Source organism: Chelon labrosus, assembly GCF_963514085.1.
Source record: "Chelon labrosus genome assembly, chromosome: 14".
In the NCBI taxonomy this organism is placed as follows: domain Eukaryota; kingdom Metazoa; phylum Chordata; class Actinopteri; order Mugiliformes; family Mugilidae; genus Chelon; species Chelon labrosus.
The window spans coordinates 5371308-5390540 of NC_140347.1; the positions used below are offsets into that span (position 1 = coordinate 5371308).

General features: G+C 46.2%; 3 protein-coding genes across 4 annotated transcripts; 1 reads left to right on the forward strand and 2 right to left on the reverse strand.

The window, feature by feature from the left end:
- Positions 1-1578: 1578 nt before the first annotated feature.
- Positions 1579-4294, forward strand: atf3 (activating transcription factor 3). Its single transcript, XM_084559747.1, has 3 exons — positions 1579-1995; positions 2107-2214; positions 2332-4294. Exons 1-3 carry the CDS (start codon positions 1735-1737, stop codon positions 2641-2643), a joined length of 681 nt encoding a protein of 226 aa, XP_084415873.1. The 5' UTR covers positions 1579-1734; the 3' UTR covers positions 2644-4294.
- A 7453-nt stretch (positions 4295-11747) lies between these two features.
- On the reverse strand, positions 11748-13550 carry batf3 (basic leucine zipper transcription factor, ATF-like 3). The gene is made up of 4 exons (XM_084560850.1): positions 13383-13550; positions 13049-13153; positions 12319-12363; positions 11748-12230 (listed from the first exon to the last, which is right to left on the reverse strand). Exons 1-4 carry the CDS (start codon positions 13458-13460, stop codon positions 12087-12089), a joined length of 372 nt encoding a protein of 123 aa, XP_084416976.1. The 5' UTR covers positions 13461-13550; the 3' UTR covers positions 11748-12086.
- Positions 13551-14420: 870 nt separating this feature from the next.
- nsl1 (NSL1 component of MIS12 kinetochore complex) lies at positions 14421-19147 on the reverse strand. Of its 2 annotated transcripts, none has more exons than XM_084560238.1 (6): positions 18949-19147; positions 17869-17941; positions 17637-17770; positions 17456-17510; positions 14877-14944; positions 14421-14770 (listed from the first exon to the last, which is right to left on the reverse strand). In XM_084560238.1, exons 1-6 carry the CDS (start codon positions 19126-19128, stop codon positions 14531-14533), a joined length of 750 nt encoding a protein of 249 aa, XP_084416364.1. In that variant the 5' UTR covers positions 19129-19147; the 3' UTR covers positions 14421-14530. The 2 variants fall into 2 exon arrangements, with proteins under 2 accessions (XP_084416364.1, XP_084416363.1); XM_084560237.1 differs by having other exon boundaries at positions 17637-17773.
- Positions 19148-19233: the final 86 nt, after the last annotated feature.

Here is a 19233-nt window from a genome sequence, read left to right on the forward strand (position 1 = left end):
GTGGATGGAGGAAGGAGAGGGAGAGAGGAGGAAAAATAGAGAGAGACGGGAGGGGGAGGAGGGGAGGAGAAGGGGAGGAGGAGGAGGGGAGGAGGGGGAAGCCTGTCCTGTTATGGGATAGCAGCTCAGCGTTGCTAGATTGCATCACCGCAGGATCAGCCTTCCATAAATAGAATGACGTCACCCCTCTGCTCTCACCCTCCCTCCCCCTTCCTCTTTCTCTCCCTCCCTCCCTCCCCCCTCTCTCTCTCTCTCTCTCTCTCTCGTAGGAATCTCTTGTTGCGTCACGCAGGCCCCGCCCCCTCCGTCTCTCTTTATAGGAGCCGGTGATGCAACAGAGACACCACAAGCGAAACTCAGCGGCAGGAGTCACTGGAAGAGGAGCGACGCTTTTTACTCCCTGCACCGCATCGGACCCGGTCCCGTACAGATATTAACAGGTAGGAGGAGGAGGAGGAGGAGGTGGAGGAGGTGGTGGTGGTGGTGGTGGGGGTCGGGGTTTGTCAGGGAGACAGGCGGTGTTGTGGTTGTTCTGGTCCCCGGGAAGAAGTGTAGAGAGAGCCGGTGTTGAGCGCTCCACGTCCCGGGACAGTTCAGCCTCCGCGCACCGGGACCAGCCTCCTGGATCAGAGTAGAAGTTTTAGTGACAGTTTAAAGCTTTGATTCACGATTAATTCATTCGTTTGTTGTCTTTATAACTATTTAAAAAGTGAGATTAAGATTTAAAGTCTTTTATTTTAGTAAGTTAGAATATTGTTACCTCTTATTTTGTTTTTGTCTTTAATTTAAGAGTTAAAAGTTTGTTAAATTAAAAAAAAAAACAAATGAGAACAGACTCTTAAGAACTCCTTATAATAAAACCATGGATTTAAATTTATATTTTAGAATATTTTTCTATTCTTCCTTTATTTTTGTCTCTTTTGTTATTAATTTCATTACAGACTTTAACAGTTTGGTTCATTTACTTATTTATTTTTAAAATTTTTATTTTACAAGATCTCTTCTAATTAAGATTTAAATCTTATTTTAGGCTGCCATACATTTTTTTTATTATTATTATTTCTTTATATAAATATATTATAATTTAGTTTCTTCCTTTTTTAAAAAAAATTGTTAAAGACTCAAACATTTATTTAGATTTAAAGACAAATAAAGACCTTATAGCAAAATGTGCAGATTGAAACTGTAATAATATATTATATTTATCATTATTTATTCATTTATATATATATATCATAGTGTAAAGAAAAAAGAAGAAGAGATTGCAAGTGAATTTTAAGGAATATAAAGTCTATTTGAGTCGTTTTAACTTTTCTAGAAACTACAGCAGCAATAAATCGCGTCTCTTTGCAAAGTCATCCAGTGGCTGTAACCTCATACATGTGTTTGTTTTGGTTTTGTTCTCACGGAGCTGATAAGAGTCCTCCATTAGCCTCTGCTCTGTTTACCCCTGCTCATGATTTAAATTCATTTATTGGTATCTCTCTAAAGAGCAAATATCAGCTGGGACGACTCTCCCTGTCGTCTCCTGTGACTTCTCTTCTGTATAATCTTGACACTTAAAGAAACTCATCCTTACACATTGTTCCTCATCAGCATTACTCAGCAGAAAGCCGTCAGCTTTTATTGCCAGCATAGAGTCTTGATAACGTCTTTATGGTGCAATCATTTCATTCTTTCGTAAACTGACCTGACTAAAAATCTCCCTCCGGTGTTTTTTTTTCTTTTCCCAGAATGATGCTCCAGCACTCGGGCCCATCGCTAGCCGACATCAGCTGCTCCGCCATGGTGCCCTGCCTGTCCCCGCCGGGCACGCTCACCCTGGACGACTTCACCAACTTCACGCCCATAGTGAAAGAGGAGCTCCGGCTGGCCATCCAGACCAAGCGCCTGTCCAGCGGGCTCAGCGCCGACGTCAGCTCCGACGGCGGCGCCAGCTCCAGCTCGGACCGGGCCTCGGAGCAGCGCTCGTCCGGCACAGGCGTCAAGAGAGAGGTAAGGGGGGGCGCGGGACGCTTTATGGGGCCCTCAATGTGCCAAGGTGTCTGTAGGTTAAGAGTGATGAAGGGAACGGTTCTTTAACGGTTTTTCTTTCTTGGCTTTCAGTACACTCAGGAGGAGCACGAGAGGAGGAAGAGGAGGAGAGAGAGGAACAAAGTCGCCGCCGCCAAGTGCCGCAACAAGAAGAAGGAGAAGACAGAATGTTTGCAGAAGGTAGTTTTCAACTTCCGTCAATAGCGGAGATCGTGGGCTCTTGAATTTGTTCCGGTTCTACACCATAAACTACGTTATTTATAAGGCTGACGTTCCTTGTTTTCATTTTTCCTGCAGGAGTCGGAGAAGCTGGAGAGCGTCAACGCCGACCTGAAGGCTCAGATCGAGGAGCTGAAGCAGCAGAAGCAGCAGCTAGTCTACATGCTCAACCTGCACCGTCCGACCTGCATCGTCCGGGCGCAGAACGGCCAAACGCCCGAGGACGAGAGGAACCTCTTCATCCAGCACATCAAGGAGAGCGCTCTGCAGCTCCACAACCTCACCTCCTCGTCCTCCACCTCCTCGTCCTCGTCCTCCACCTCCACGGTCGCGCCGCTCGACGCGGGACTCCTGACCCTCGACCACATTCACTGCCCCGATCACCTATGAGACGCCGGGGGGTCTTTTTCCATTGACTCGCCACCGATACTCGGCGGAGACGCCACAAAGACTTTATAAAAACACGAGACGCGACAAACACCAACTACCAGATGACTCCTCGGGCATCGTTCGCCGTCCACGAAGCCGCCAGAGAGTGGCGCAGAGACACCTCAGTGCCCCAAACTCCTCCAGACTGTAGCTGCTGATTGGACAATGGGCATCACCCTTGACATGCGTTATGTATATTTTCTAACAGTCAGGGCCAAGGACACATGCTAAAGCACTAAAGACGTCAACACTTACCGGTATTTTCATTAGTCTAGGGTCGGATTTATTTGCCGTTGTCGTACCAACGTGTGATTTCAAGGTGATCAAGGCACATTTATTTAACTGTTCACCCGTGGGGAGAGAAAGAGCAGATCGACTGTTTCGAGTGTTTGAGCCGCGACTTTAAAAAAGATGTTTGTGTCGTTTGTGCTTAGCATATGAAGAATAGTGTATTTATTATTAAGTGACTACTGTACGATGTATGTTGTAGCTGCGTTAACCCTGTCCGCTTGTACTTTACACGACATGATTACTAAAAAATCTGCTGCTACTACTAACCACTCAGGACCTACACGGGCTGTACAAGTCTATTTCATTACTACTACTACTTTTTTTATTTTGAGTTTGAGTAGCAGTCACAAAAAGGGACATAAATGTACTTTGCAGGCAGGGTTTTAAATTTTAAATTCTGCTGAAATTACGATATAATCACGTATGCAGACACGTATATGTGCTACCAAACAAAAAAAACTAATTGAACACTGCAATATTTCACATTTATCACTGCGTTCCCTCTTAAAAATCCAGGATCTACTGTTTTTTTTTTTGAACAGCTTCTGTGACAGTGAAGCTCACATGAGTGTTATGTTTGTTTTCTACCTGAGATCTTGTATATTGTATTGACTGCGCATTAACTCTGTGCTGCTGTATGTTAAAAACAAAAAAACACCCGGATGCCTCCGTTTGAGCTTGACAGAGCAAAAAGAAAAAGCAAAAAAAAAAAAAAAAAAAAATTGTTATTTTATAAAAAATGTATTTATTGATGAGATTTCGTGGATGTCGTGTTCGCTAGATATCGTTAGCTAGGTATCAGAAAACGCTGCGTCCGCTTAACACATTTACGGTTAAATCGTATTTATTAGTTGTGAATTTCGGGATTAAACCCACTGCCAAATATTCTTCCCTCGGTTTTCTGTTTTTGTTTCTTTTCAAATACGAACGGTGTCCCATCTGTAGCTGTCTTCTCAATAAGGGGAAACCCTCAGTGTTTTAATATTTGCAATAATTCAACGCCGGTACAAACCCCAAAAGTGATAAGTTAGGACTTTTCAGCTGCACATACTGTTGGTTCAAGGTGTAGACTGGAGAAAGAAAGAAAGATTGTGTTTGTAGTATGTCAGCAGAAAAATTTTAGAGTGTTAACAGGACGCAGGCGTCTGACTTTTGACTCGTATGTATTCTATCGTGCCTGTTTCTACTACTGGAGGCGATTTTCTTTCTTTTTTCTTTTTTTTTGTTGTTGTTTTTGTTTCTGTCGCTGCTCAAACTATCGGAGCATCAATGCCTAAATGAATAAATGTCAGGTACAACTGCACTGCTACTACCACTGTGTACTTCCATTGTTGTTCTGTTTATTGTTTTTTGATACTACTTTGTTAATTAAAAGTATGCAATGCAAATGATGCCTCCGGGGGTTGGTTCTTTTGGTTCATGGAGACCGTTATAATAATATTAGTACATGACAATGGTAGCACTGATGCCTCACGGCAAGAAGGGTCTGGATCCATCGGCCGACTGTCCCAAAGATGCTTTTCTAACCACTACTCCATGGCTCACCGATTAGCCACAACATTATGACCACTGACAGGAGAAGTCAATTACATCGACAATCTTGTGACAGTTCAGTGTTCTGCTGGGAAACTTTTGGACCTGGTATTCATTGGTGTGGATGTTACTTAGACATGTAGCACCCACCTAGACCAGACCAGGCACCCCCACCCCATAGCAATGACACTCCTTGATGGCAACAGCCATCCCCAGCAGGAAGCAGCCACAAAAACACTTTAGGAACAACTAAAAAAACATGAAGAACAGCACAATGTGTTGACCTGGCCTCCAAATTCACTAGATCCCAAACTGATCAAGTATCTGTGGGATGATCCACAGAGGCCCCTCCCCTCAAAGGCGCCCCCACTAACACCCTTCTGGGACACCCTCAGAAGGTCCATGTCCATTCTCTGGTGAGTCACAACTGTTTTGGAGGCACAAGGGAGACCTACACAATATTAGGTCATAATGTTATGGCTGATCGGTGCACATAAATGCATTGTTTTTGCCTTTTCTTCTTCTACAAAACTCAACACAAAGTTTGATGTTGTGACAGCAGGAGCTCATCTGATGACCTGATGAAAACTCTACGTAAAAAAGAGTTTACGAAACCTCCAGGAAGGAACGCTGTGTCTCCTGACAGATCCGTTCCCAGATAAACGACGGGAACTTGCTGTCCTTTGAGCACATCATACATCTTTCACAAGTGGAAAATTTCATAACATCAGCACAAGTTCACCTACGGACTTCCTGAATGTGAGATTACAGCAGCTGGGCTGAGGTGAAGGACAAGACTGGACATGTCAGCAGTTCACCGAGGAGGGAGGAGGGGGGGAGGGCTTGTTGCAAGACATGACCGGACATTTGTTGTCTCTGCAAATCAGCCGTGAAAACACACTTTAAATTCTCTGAGTTTAAACGGCCGATCTGAGGAACGAAAGAAGAAAATGTTGATTTGAGGAAAAAGCTAGTTTCTAGTTTTCTAAACATAATTCTACACTTTACACGTGTTTTAAAAGTGTACGCAGCGTCAAAAAGTGAAACACGTCCTTGAGATTATGTCATAAAAACAACTTAATCAAGCGACAGATATTTAACTCGACGCACAAGATTCCAGCCGTCACTCTCGGCTGAAAGACGGTTAAACGCGACGTTAATTACCCAATTACACAAGATGATGATTGCCTCGGGGCATTTAACCCCACCCTCCTGGCCGCACCACAAAGGCTGGAGGATGACTCCTCACCGACTCCTGCGTGAAGGCTGACATTGAAAGATATGCGTCATCTGGAATCAGGAGCAAACATACGTGAGCAGTTTCATAAACCCAGTCAGTTATTATATATGTCACTACTGTACCTACTGTATGTATACATCTATACAAACACGTCTTCATATACATATTATTATATATATATATATATACTTTGTATTTTATATATACATTTATGCATAACCATCTATCTATCTATCTATCTTTTAAATCTATCTATCTATCTATCTATCTATCTATCTATCTGTCTATCTACCTATCTATCTATCCATTCATCCATCTATCCGTCCGTCCGTCCGTCTATCTATCTATGGAAGTCATTTTAGAAAAATCCTCGTTCTTTAATTCCATTAAAACATTTTTATAAAGAATTTAAGTCATAAACTTTAAACTACAGTACTATAGTTAGTTACTATAGTTACCATCGTCCAGGCTGCTCAGCAGTCAGAGAGCTGGTGTTTCTCTGTTTTACTGGTTCAGTGTTTCAACTCGTCTCCATGAACTTTGATAAAGACGTTGATGTTATGTTGATTACAACACATCCAGGAGTCTCTCTGTTCATTTCTGTGTGAGCTTGTCTCTTCTATCAGGTTACGATGCACTGAGAGGATAAACTCGTCAGAGTGCCAGTGGTAGTGATGATATCAGGGACACCAGAAGTTTAACAACCGATATTAATGACAGCGCAGATGCAGAGATCTGTCGTCCAATACCAATTTTGGATTTTCTTGAAGAGAAGCTTTTGAAGCTCAGTGTGGCGTCTCCGGTCGCCGCCATCTTGGCAGGGACTGACTCCGTCTGACACCCAGCTGAGTCAAAAAAAAAATGCTCAAAGAGGCAAGAAACCTTTGAAAACATCGCCCTAGGCTGTAAACGTGTTTACTTCAAGGTGGCCCACACGGGGTTGAAGCCACCAGTGGACATTTGAGAAACTGCAGGTTTGGGACCTTGCTTCACGTTTCAGCCCCTCACCTCACCAGGGGCACGGCTGCAAAGTCAAAGTGATATAGTTTACAAGACTGCCACACCCCAAGGGAATTTCACACCTCCTGTAAAAATTCAAGACTTGAGACGTGTGAGAGCTAGCTCTATCTGGGACGGGGGGAAGGAATGCGTAGGTGGCTTGAACTGAGCTGATTACAGGAAGGTCTAAATCATTGGTGAGAAATTACCCAGGACGATATGCTGTTGATTTATTTTGGAAATGGTGCAGTTTACTCCTCAGCGACGACGACTCCTCTATGCTGTGGAGTTTTATTTGTGCAGAATACGCCTTTAAGAGTTGGCAGCCGCTTTTGTGTCAGCTTTGTTTTTGGATATAACATTGATGGGGCCTTTGAGGGGAGGGGCTCATAACTCAGATACTTGATCAGTTTGGGATCTAGTGAATTTGGAGGCCAGGTCAACACCTTGTGCTGTTCTTCATGTTTGTTTGAGTTGTTCCTAAAGTGTTTTTGTGGCTGCATCCTGCTGGGGATGGCTGCTGCCATCAAGGAGTGTCATTGCTATGGGGTGGGGGTGCCTGGTCTGGTCTAGGTGGGTGCTACATGTCTAAGTAACATCCACACCAATGAATGCCAGGTCCAGAAGTTTCCCAGCAGAACATTGAACTGTCACAAGATGGTTTAAATGTTATTCACTTGATTCTGTCAGTGGTCATGATGTTGTGGCTGATCGGTGTAAGTACTCTATCTCTTCAGTTGGCTTGGAGTTGAAACGGAAGCAGAAGTGAGAAGTGTTAGTTTCAACACGGCCGACGGTATCCTCTAAGTTCTCTCGGGGTCAAAACTGAGGTCAATGCGAGTCGAGCGGTTCCAGAAAGACGTCTCAGTTTATTTATTTATTCATTATTTTATTTATTTAAACCTCTGCTGTAACTTTGATCGGGCCGATTATAAACCAGAAAAGTTTCTTGCCCCGTGTGAAGCGGAAAACTGAAATCCTTAAGTATCGTGGCGTGTGCTCCAGAGCAATTACGTGATCTGGATATTGGCTAATGCCGGGCTAAAGTCCAAACACACACACACACACACACACACACTCACACACAGAAAATAAAAATGATTTTGGGGGGGGAGGGTTATAAGGAGAGGGAAAGAGGGAAGATGATGTGTCATTCTCTCAGAGGGGAAGTCAGATGTAATTCGGTCACAAGCGGAGGCAAAGTATCTGATGAAACAGCGGTGGGGTAATCTTTGACCAGCGGCGTCCTGTGTGCCGAGGTCAAAGGTCGACGGCTCAGCACACAAACACACGGATCTGGACAGAGGACGAGTTCACAGACACCTTATCGGCCGGGTTAAACAAACACACCACATGTAGCGTATCTGCGGTTATAATTGGTATAACCCATATTAAAGAGGTCAAAAAAAGGGAACAAGAGTGTGTCGACCTGGAGGTGAACCGCCTGCGTCCAGAACTCTCCGATTACTCAACGAAATGAGTCAGAAGCTTCAGAAATATCCGGCGTACAGGATTTTAAATAACGAAATCCGTGACATTTTAACGTGTCGGGTCAAAACATCCGACGTGTTTTAATTATTAATTACATCCTCGACCCTTGCCTCACACGCGGTCGACCGGATGTTTCTGCGTCGAGCTTTTCTGCAAGACTAACCCTAACCCTAACGAGATGGCAGCAGATTCAGAGCAGGACGGCTGGAGGGCCCGTGTGCTGCCGGCGGAGGTGGGCTGCCGTGGATTTGTGGCAAAATCCACCATCGCCCTCCTAAACGAGCTGGGCGTACGCGGCAAACGCCAAAGGGTTGCAGTAAGCAACGTGTCCCTGGCAGCGGCGCGAGCAAGCGAGTGGCTGTGGGTAAGGAGGAAACATGCTAGATGGGGAGCTCGCTAAAGGTAAGGCTGGATGGGGTAACTTTAGCATTTGGGGTCGCGGTTCAGTCCGCATCAACGGGACTAATCTAACCCAGCCAGAGCCTTGGGATCTTACTTCTTGAACTCCTCATTTTATTGCCTTTTATTTTATTGTCTTATTTATTTGATTATTTTAGGAACGAGCTGGGCCTACGCAGCAAACGCCAAAGGGTTGCCGTAAGCAACATGTCCCTGGCAGCGGAGCGAGCAAGCGAGTGGCTGTGGGTAAGGAGGAAACATGCTAGCTGGGGAGCTCGCTAAAGGTAAGGCTGGATGGGGTAACTTTAGCATTTGGGGTCGCGGTTCAGTCCGCATCAACGGGACCAATCACGGCGGATTTGGTCGTTTGGGGTCGTGGGTCAGTCGGCATCAACGCTTCAAGAAAGTTCGATTGTTGGCTCTGATTGCTGCGTAAAAAGGGCAAGGTTCATTTCTGGGTTGTTGTGCAGTTGCAGTTCTTGAGGTGCCTGAGGTGATGGGAGGTGCCCACTTGAAAACCCCATTAACTTGCTGCATACTGCCGTTGACTAGTCCAGGTATCTGATGTCTTCTTGTTGGTTGGTAGCTAGCCAGCTGGCTGCTAGCCTGCTGCTCTGTGTCTTTTTTCTCACTTGGACTGGGGCCTCTAAATGTGTTTTGCCTGGGATCTTGGCACGAGGGATTGTAACATCTCATCCTGTTTATTAGCAAATGATAAAATCGTGGCTGCTTATTCATTATTCCACTGTAACTCCCAGTGAGGCAATCATCATCGGCCTGCGCTCATTTCCAGAGTATGCATTACGCCGTGTTCCAGATGTGAGAGGTGTTTTGTCGATTGAGAGCCAACAAAAAGCCAGGACACTGCTGCTGCTGCTGCTGCTGCTGCTGCTGCTCTTCCGGAGAAGTTACAGGGAATTCACCGGCAGCACCAAGCCTTTGCTTAGGGCGTGTCGTGTCGTGGTTCATCCTTCGTACTGTATTCCTCAGAACAGCTCCAGTGACGTGCTGCTTCCTGCCCCGCCAGCGTTTTCATTTAGAAACCAGCCTGGGCTCGGTTTCGTTGTGACTGCGGCGTCGGTTTCCTGTGGAAGTCGTCGGCAGTGGAGCGAACGGAGCCGCGGGACTTGTTTCCTAACACTGAGCGCTTGTTTATGCAGCAGGTGGGCGGAGGCGGCGGGTGGGGTGGTGCAAGGGGAGGCTAAAAGTGCACTGTTTTTTTTTTTTCCTTCTTCTTGTGTGTGCATTTGGACTTTTTCTTTTTCTGTTTTTGTTTTTACTTGTGGCGTTGGAGCCCCACCCCGGCTGGTCGTAACCACGCTGCGGAAGACGAGTCAGAACCACAGAACATGAACTGAACCTGCTTCATGGGTCTAAAGAAACTTTTTGTTTTTAAGGCAGAAACCAACAATGACACAACTGAATCTGATCATGCAGGCTGGGAAGACTCAGCCAAACATACGCGGACGGATCTTCCAAATTAAAAACTCTTTTGGACAGATTTTCTTGCAGATTCAAATAAGTAAATAACTGATGCCTCACAGCCAGAAGGTTCTGGGTTCTAATCCATGGGCCAACTGGGCCTTTCTGTGCGGAGTTTGCATGTTCTCCCTGTGTCTGCGTGGGTTCTCTCCAGCTTCCTCCCACCTTCCAAAGACATGCTCGTTAGGTTCATTGGTGATTCTAAATTGGCCGTAGGTGTGAGTGTGAATGGTTGTCTGTCTCTCTGTGTTAGCCCTGTGCAAGACTGGAGACCTGTCCAGGGTGTACCCCGCCTCTTCACCCAATGACAGCTGGGATAGGCTCCAGCAGACCCCTCGACCCTTAACAGGAACAAGCGGTTACAGAAGATGAATGAATGAATGAATGAATGAGCAGGAGCCGACACAGGCGATGCCTTCAGGTGCCGATTTTTTGGACTTTAATACTCAAATGACCACAGTTTTTAAACTCAATCCAGGGCCTGAGATAGACTGGCGTCCTGTCCAGGGTGTACCCCGCCTCTCGCCCTAATGACAGCTGGGATAGGCTCCAGCCCCCACCTCCGCCCTGACCCTCCAGACAAGCGGTTACAGAAAATGAATGAATGAATGAATAGTGCGTGTTTAAAAAGCACAATATACATCCTCTGTAACCGCTTATGCCTGTTAAGGGTCGCGGGATCTGCTGGAGACTATCCCACTATCTCATCGGGTCAAGAGGTGGGGTACACCCTGGACAGGTCTCCAGTCTATCTCAGGGCTAACACAGAGAGACACTCACACCTACGGCCAGTTTAGAATCACCAATGAACCTAACCAGCATGTCTTTGGACGGTGGGAGGAAGCTGGAGAACCTGGAGAGAACCCACGCAGACACAGGGAGAACATGCAAACTCCACACAGGAAGGAACCAGTCAGGACGACGGATTAGAACCCGGAACCTTCTCGCTGTGAGGCATCAGTGCTAACCACCTCGCCACTGTTCCGCCCGCACAATAAACAGTGAGGTCCATATATGTTTGGACATTTTCTTGTATTTTAGCTTTTTATCGACACATACACTAGTGAATGTGGATATGGGCTTAAAGTACAGACTCTCAGCTTTAACTTGAGGGTCTCTACGTCCAAATTGGAGGAAATGTTTAGGAATTAAAACCATTTTTATGCCCGGGCGTCTAGTTTCAGAGGCTCAAACCTGATTGGACGCTTTAGACACAAAGGCCAAAGTGTCCAAAAAATACCTTGACGTAGGCCTTTGTGAAGGATTAAAACCTGATATAAGTGTCACGGAAGCAAAGGTCGTTGCTTAATTACAACCTTTATACTTCCAAACCACTGTTGTTGTTACTTGGAGATTAAGTTGTAAAATGAACCAATAAAAATCAATGTGACGCAAACAATTCTGATATTTTTCACACTGAAAACACACATTTCAGTGCAAATACAAGCCTCTGACCTCTCGGACTAACTGGCTCTTGTTCATAATATAACACTAGTGTAATAAAGACTCTGTTCTAGTCAGATAAAGTTCAGATTTTCTCATTTTAATTCAAAATGTGGCTGTGAATGCATCACAGGAAATGAATGATTGGTCTTTAACTTCTTTATTTGACTACTGACAGCATGTATGAGGGCATTAGCTTAAGTTAGAGTCCATATAATGAACTCGTAAGACGGATAAAACCTGCAATAAAAGCTTGAAATCATCCCCGACGTCAGCTGATTTGTTCACGAGAGCTTAAATGTTCCTGTAATCTGCAGGACGGACGTGATGCAGGAGCCACGAGAGGACACCTGAGTGTGATGACCCGGAGCTGCCACCAGAGTCCAGCAGAACCTCAAACCTGCCGCAGCAGACGCTTCCAGCGAGGACGGTGGTGAACGGCGTCCTCTAGTGGCCAATGACGTGCACATACACACAGCGTCAGTCCGAGGAGCCGCTCACCAGCCCGTGATCAGGAAACCTGCCCTCAGACGGAGCGGGCGGCCATGTTGTCCTGCTGCAGGCCGGACGAGGTGGAGGAGGCGAAGGAGCAGTGCATGATGGGACACAGGGGCTCGTGAGCTCTGAGGGCTTCGGTGAGCAGGTGCTGCTCCTCGGAGAGAGAGTCCACCTGGAGAGAGGGAGGGAGGGAGAGGGGTCACTGCCACATCTTGTCTGAGTGTTGCAGGACGACACTTTGTTTTATTTTAAATTGGTACCTCTCTCCTCAGCTTCCTGTTCCTCTGCTCCAGCAGCTCACAGGCCTGAAGAAGAAGAGTAGAAGAAGAAGAAGAAGAAGAAGAAGAAGAAGAAAGGTCTCAGTGTCAGACTACTGCTGGAAAACCATGAAATAAATTGAGCATAACCACATGACAATATGCCTTTAGCATGTCTCCTGGCTGGTATATCAGCCACAACATTATGACCACCGACAGGAGAAGTCAATCACATTTAAACCATCTTGTGACAGTTCAGTGTTCTGCTGGGAAACTTCTGGACCTGGCATTCCTTGGTGTGGATGTTACTTAGACATGTAGCACCCACCTAGACCAGACCAGGCACCCCCACCCCATAGCAATGACACTCCTTGATGGCAGCAGCCATTCCCCGCAGGATGCAGCCACAAAAACACTTTAGGAACAACTAAAAAAAAAAAAAACATGAAGAACAGCACAAGGTGTTGACCTGGCCTCCAAATTCATTAGATCCCAAACTGATAAAGTATCTGTGGGATGATCCACAGAGGCCCCTCCCCTCAAAGACCCCCCCACTAACAACATTCTGTTACCAGACACCACAGGACACCCTCAGAAGGCCCATGTCCATTCTCTGATGAGTCACCACAAGGGAGACCTACACAATATTAGGTCATAATGTTATGGCCTGATCGGTTTAACTACAACAATAACAACAGGTAGGAGGAGGAAGGAAGAGACGACCGGGACGCACCTCGTGCAGCAGGTCAGCTCTCTGCGTTTGCCTCTTCCGACTCTTCTGAGCAGCGACTCTGTTCTTCTCTCTCCTCTTCATCCTCCGACCTTCGTCCTCCGAACACTGACACACAAACACAACACAGCACACACACACATATATATGTGTTGTGCACAGCGGCCAATAATAATAATAATAATAGTTTCTTCTTCTGCAGCAGGAGGATTCCCCTGTGGTTAATGCGTGACCTCTGACCTCTCCGTTTGTTATGCATGCGGCTCATTAGTGCAAAAAATAAATAAACGAGAAATAAAACCATATCCCGCTGCTCGTGCGGTGTCAACTCCCTCACCTCACATCCTTCGCTGAGCTGGTGGATCCTACCGCCGCCGCCGCCGCTGCCGCTCTGCTGCGAATCACAGTCTGACATCGCAGGCGCTTTTACAACGAGCCAAAGATTTAAATCGGGGGGGAAAAAGCGCCGAGGAAGGACGTCCTGCTGCGCCCGGGCTCCCCGTCGCAGCTTCAGCGAGCGAGTGTGTGTTTGTTTGTGGACGGGGCCCCCGGAGTCCGGCGAAGTGCAAAAAATAACCCAATCGGAAACACACACACTCACAGTGGCCTCAGTTTCACTTCAGCTTTCGTCCCACTTTGTGTTTTTTTTTTTTTTTTTTTTCAATTTCGCTGCCTTTTTAGAAGAAGCGGTGAGGACGGTTCACATAAGTCATATGACTCAGAGAGAGGGGACGGGAGGGGCCTCATGGTTAACCTCTAATTAGTGAGACGCTCCTGGGTTAATGCATGACGGGTTAACGGACCATTCAGTGCTGCAGCAGCTGTTGCAGAGATAAATAAACGTCTTGACGGTTTATTAAAGTCACAGGAGACAAACAAATATGAACAAACTCTGATTTAAATGTTTGCAACGAAGCGCGTCGTTTGCACAAATTCATGTTCGGCTTTCTGCAGCAACATTTTGGACGGTGGGAGGAAGAAGCTGGAGAACCCGGAGAGAACCCACGCAGACACAGGGAGAACATGCAAACTCCACACAGAAAGGAAGGAACCCAGTCGGCCCACGATGGATTAGAACCTAGAACCTTCTTGCACGTGAGGCATCGGCGCTAAACCACCGCGTTCTCACGTCCAGGACTGCTACAGTCAGCAGTCGGTCGGCGTGAGAACATTTAAGAGGAACGGTTTCTGCACGTGACCCGAGGACGAAGTGATGTTTCCTGTTCCATCGAGGCATCCGTTTGGTTTCACTGAAGACGTCTTAGATTCATTTATACGTTTATTTTTTGCTGTAGTATCGTCACAAGAACAAGAACAAGAACAAGAACAGTGTCCCCCCCACCCCCCACCCCGTCCCTCCCTCCTTGTGTCTCTGCTCAGTTGATTCTTTGTCCGAATAATAAAAGTGATAATAAAACTGTACAGGGTAAAAGAAAAAAAAAACGTCCTTAGTCCACACCATCAAACCACCTTTATCAGGAAGCGTCACTCCGGCTGGTCCTCTCCCACGGTGCCGGCTGGTTTCTTGGTCGGCGGCGCGTAGCACCCGGCGGCCGCCGCTTCCTCCACGGCTCTCTTCACGGGCTTTCTCTGAGGCGGCGCGGCGGCGTCCGATTGGCCGTCGAAGCCGAACACGTCCCTGTGGATCTCGGCCGTGGTCTGACTGGGTTTCGTGTTGAGGATCTCGCAGAGGTCCCGGGCTCGTTTCTGCAGGGTGTCGATGGACTGCGGAGACAATGAGACGGAGTAAAAGACACGCCTGTGTGTGTGTGTGTGGACAAAGCGTCTCTAGATCCAAACGTGGGAAGTAGAATGAAGGTGGAGGCGTTACCTTTAAAACCTGGGTGACCTCCTTCGCCACACCAGGAGCAGCTGATGACAAATGGTTCATGATGCTCTCTGCAAGACAAGAGTGTTGTTGTGTTTGTAGTTGTTGTATTATCAGAGTCCTACTGAGAATAAAGGACATGAACAAAGTGAAAGCACATCAATAAAAGAAAACCTGCCAGAGCTTTAACCACTAGAAGTAGCAATGAAATAAAATGAATTAAAATCTGTTCACTGATGAGTAAGATGTCAAAAATATATGAACTATGAGCTGAGGATGAGGAGTGGCGAGGACCTTAAACTGCTCTTCTACTACAGTTTGGGACTTTTATTTTGAAAACTGGCGCCTCTTTCCAACCAGGGCTTTTATTTTTTAAAAACCTGTTTGTCTTAATTATGAAAACACTTTTAATTTGTAGCCAAAAATAGAAGAATATTATCTGCAAACCTCCACCAGTTACAAGGAAATGTTGGATTATTCGCTGTACTCGCGGGACCACTTTATTGAGTGGTTGGCATGGCAACTGGTGGTTGCCACTAACATGGAGGGGGTGGAGCTTATGACCTATACTGCAGCCAGCCACCAGGGGGAGCGCAACTTGATTTGGCTTCCTCTTTAAGGAGCTGTTCCTCCGTCCATATTTATATACTGTCTATGATTCAGCCCAAGGGTGGGAAGCTTGGCAAGAGACTCCAGTTCCCAGAGACACTGTCACGTGGTCCCATGAGGGAAAGGAAGAACATCCTGGTAAAACTAGACATCCCGTGAGAGGAGAGCTGTGACTGCAAAGGACAAATAGTGTTCGGGATCCTAAATGTCCTAGAGTTGGTCTCCTGTGTCTTCCTAAAGTCTTCCATTGTCTTCTCCCAGAGTTGGTCTCCTGTGTCTTCCTAAAGTCTGTCCTTGTCTTCCTTGTCTTCTCCTAGAGTTGGTCTCCTGTAGTTTCCTAAAGTCTTTCCTTGTCTTCTAGTAGAGTTGGTCTCCTGTGTCTTCCTAAAGTCTCTCCTTGTCTTCCTTGTCTTCTCCTAGAGTTGGTCTCCTGTAGATTCCTAAAGTCTTTCCTTGTCTTCTCCTAGAGTTGGTCTCCTGTAGCTTCCTAAAGTCTGTCCTTGTCTTCTCCTAGAGTTGGTCTCCTGTAGCTTCCTAAAGTCTCTTCTTGTCTTCCTTGTCTTCTCCTAGAGTTGGTCTCCTGTAGTTTCCTAAAGTCTTTCCTTGTCTTCCTTGTCTTCTCCTAGAGTTGGTCTCCTGTAGCTTCCTATAGTCTGTCCTTGTCTTCCTTGTCTTCTCCTAGAGTTGGTCTCCTGTGTCTTCCTAAAGTCTCTCCTTGTCTTCTCCTAGAGTTGGTCTCCTGTGTCTTCCTAAAGTCTGTCTTTGTCTTCCTAAAGTCTTTCCTCGTCTTCCTTGTCTTCTCCTAGAGTTGGTCTCCTGTAGCTTCCTAAAGTCTCTCCTTGTCTTCCTTGTCTTCTCCTAGAGTTGGTCTCCTGTGTCTTCCTAAAGTCTTTCCTTGTCTTCCTTGTCTTCTCCTAGAGTTGGTCTCCTGTAGATTCCTAAAGTCTTTCCTTGTCTTCTCCTAGAGTTGGTCTCCTGTAGCTTCCTAAAGTCTGTCCTTGTCTTCTCCTAGAGTTGGTCTCCTGTAGCTTCCTAAAGTCTCTTCTTGTCTTCCTTGTCTTCTCCTAGAGTTGGTCTCCTGTAGCTTCCTAAAGTCTGTCCTTGTCTTCCTTGTCTTCTCCTAGAGGTGGTCTCCTGTGTCTTCCTAAAGTCTGTCCTTGTCTTCCTTGTCTTCTCCTAGAGGTGGTCTCCTGTGTCTTCCTAAAGTCTGTCCTTGTCTTCCTTGTCTTCTCCTAGAGTGGACTGGATTCAGTCCAATAAATCTTTCAGTCAAAGTTAATGTAGTGTGGAGAGGGTAGCTGGTACCTTGTGTTCTCTACTCCAGAAATGTTCTGGTCGTCCAACGCTGCCATAAACTCCCTAACCCTCTCTGGAAGATGTTTCTCCTTGACGCTGTCTCCAGGAAACTTTTCTCTTCTTTTAAACGTTCAGTGTTTGTTGTTGTTGTTTGGGTGCAGCCTTTGACGGAGTGGACTCCATGGATTCTGTTTAGACGATCAACTACTACCACCTCAACAAACATCCACATCACACCAGCTTGGTTCCTCTTCGTCTTGGATCTCTGACGTGGTTTATCGCGGACTTAAAAACCAAATAACTGGAAAAGATGTGTCCTGGCCGGAGCGATGACCTTTCCTCGGTCTACTCATAACAGATGATGTAACGTGCCCCTAACCTGAAGTGACATTTTTTACTCTGGGCTGAAAATGGCGAACAAAAAGTGGTGATACATTTAGGTATTTCACTTCGGTGTGGGGGAGACTTTCACATGTCTGCCGTTAAAAGAAGCAGTTCTTCCCGTTTAGAAAATGCTAAAAGGACTAAAATAGAACTCTTTCCATTTCTTTTACACACAAACACACACAGGACTGGTAGCGTATCCTGTATTTACACAGAGCAGCTATAGGCGAGCGAGTGCAAGATTTCACACACTTCCTCTCAAACAATCCTTCTTGGTCTCTCGGTGCAGCTACCTTGTTTGGGATCCTTGATTATCTCCTGAGGCTTGACGGCGTTCTCGTAGAGGCCCTGAAACACAAACGCTGCAGACGTCAGAGAGAGAGAGAGAGAGAAGCTTCGTGTTCATTCTGTCGTCTGTTTGTTTACATGTGTTTATTTGTGTCAGGAGTGGTAAGTAAAAAAAAATAGTCCCACCATGATTTTGCGCTCGGCCTTGAGGGCGTGGACCGCGTGTGGAAGGATCTGTCTGGGGTAGACGCGGCGCCTCCTGGTGGTCTCAACGATGGCATCGTCCAGGACGCTCTCCAGGTCGGTGGCCTCGACCTCTTCTGCTGAGTGTGTTAGGAGGAAGAGGAGGAGATAAAGATACTGTTTTACCGATTAAAGAGGGAGTGTAGTTTATAGTGTGAAGAGAAACAACAGTTACCTTCAAAGTCCGGTGCCTCCTCCCAAGGCTGCCCGTTCACCAACACGTTGGCCTGAACAGCTGCCTCGAAGTTCTGCACAGATAAAAACACAGAGGTGGTTTAGCACTGACGCCTCACAGCAGGAAGAAGGTTCAGGGTTCTAATCCTTCCTGTGTGGAGTTTGCATGTTCTCCCTGTATCTGCGTGGGTTCTCTCCAGGTTCTCCAGCTTCCTCCCACCATCCAAAGACATGCTGGTTAGGTTCACTGGAGGCTGTACTGTGCCCCGCCTCTAGACCAATCACAGCTGGGATAGGCTCCAGCCCCTCTACGACCGGTCAGAGGACAAGCTTGCATACGGAGACACACACCTTCATCGTCTTGAAGGACGTCTCAGTTCCTAAAATGCTTCTTGAGGTGAGAGGAGACCGTCTGGCCTCTAACTTGTGAACGTTGTGAAGTGAATTATAAATCAATATACAAGTTTATCATGGATTTTGTAACGCTCCGATCAGGCATAACATTATGACCACCTTCCTAATATTGTGCAGGTCTCCAAAACAGTGGTGCCTCATCAGAGAATGGACACGGTTCCTTCTGAGGGTGTCCTGAAGGTCTACAATGTCAGAAATGCCTTTTTATTGCTAAACCGTGATCATAATTCAGTATAATGTCTGCACTAACTTCAGTCTGGTTAATACAGTGGGTTTATTCAGGCCACAGTCAAAATACTGTATGTTATATAAACGTGTGTCTACAAAATACAAACAAGTCGCTTTAAATAATAAATAAATAAAAGTTCGCATAAACATTAAAGCGGAAATTACGAGTTCATTCTGACAACTATTACAAATGCTCTTTACAGTTTTTTGTTTGTGTGTATGAACGCTGACAGCGAGCCAAACCTTAAATCCGCTATTTTTCGAATGGAGTTCGGTGTAGAACTTCAAAATAAAAGCCACAGCCTACAGAGTAATAACGGACACTTTTAGGAATAAATGCCTCGATTAAAGCAACTCTTACCAGTTTTTTATAAGCAGTAAAATACATTTATCTTGGTTAATACTGAGGTAATAACATTAAACTAGCAGTGAGACCCACCTCCAGCAGCTCCAGTAGCAACACTTTCTTCGTCTCCTCTGGGACGTCCGGCTGTCCGTCCAGAGCCGTCTTCAAAATCTCTTTGTATTCGTTTATTTGCTGGATCACTTCCCTCTTCGAGGTCACCTGAACTCTAAACTCCTCGTTTGTTGTCTCCTCGCCGCTCTGAACGGGCTCCATCTTTACCGCCAACTGTTTTCATTCGTTTGACCCAAACCGGAAACTAGGATGACACTTCCGGGTCCGGCTGCTAAACCCGCCCCTCTAGGAACAACACGTTTCTGT

What these genes read in the sequence shown, in the direction of transcription:
- atf3 (XM_084559747.1), top strand. Translation starts at nt 1,735, where the DNA reads ATGATGCTCCAGCACTCGGGCCCATCGCTAGCCGACATCAGCTGCTCC. An exon ending in GCACAGGCGTCAAGAGAGAG is followed by an intron (nt 1,996 to 2,106) that starts GTAAGGGGGGGC and finishes CTTGGCTTTCAG; the next exon opens with TACACTCAGGAGGAGCACGA. An exon ending in AGACAGAATGTTTGCAGAAG is followed by an intron (nt 2,215 to 2,331) that starts GTAGTTTTCAAC and finishes TTTTTCCTGCAG; the next exon opens with GAGTCGGAGAAGCTGGAGAG.
- batf3 (XM_084560850.1), bottom strand. Translation starts at nt 13,460, where the DNA reads ATGTCAGACTGTGATTCGCAGCAGAGCGGCAGCGGCGGCGGCGGCGGT. An exon ending in GAGCTGACCTGCTGCACGAG is followed by an intron (nt 12,364 to 13,048) that starts GTGCGTCCCGGT and finishes CTTCTTCTTCAG; the next exon opens with GCCTGTGAGCTGCTGGAGCA. An exon ending in ACAGGAAGCTGAGGAGAGAG is followed by an intron (nt 12,231 to 12,318) that starts GTACCAATTTAA and finishes CCCTCTCTCCAG; the next exon opens with GTGGACTCTCTCTCCGAGGA.
- nsl1 (XM_084560237.1), bottom strand. Translation starts at nt 19,128, where the DNA reads ATGGAGCCCGTTCAGAGCGGCGAGGAGACAACAAACGAGGAGTTTAGA. An exon ending in GGAGGCACCGGACTTTGAAG is followed by an intron (nt 17,774 to 17,868) that starts GTAACTGTTGTT and finishes TAACACACTCAG; the next exon opens with CAGAAGAGGTCGAGGCCACC. An exon ending in AATCAAGGATCCCAAACAAG is followed by an intron (nt 14,945 to 17,455) that starts GTAGCTGCACCG and finishes CTTGTCTTGCAG; the next exon opens with AGAGCATCATGAACCATTTG.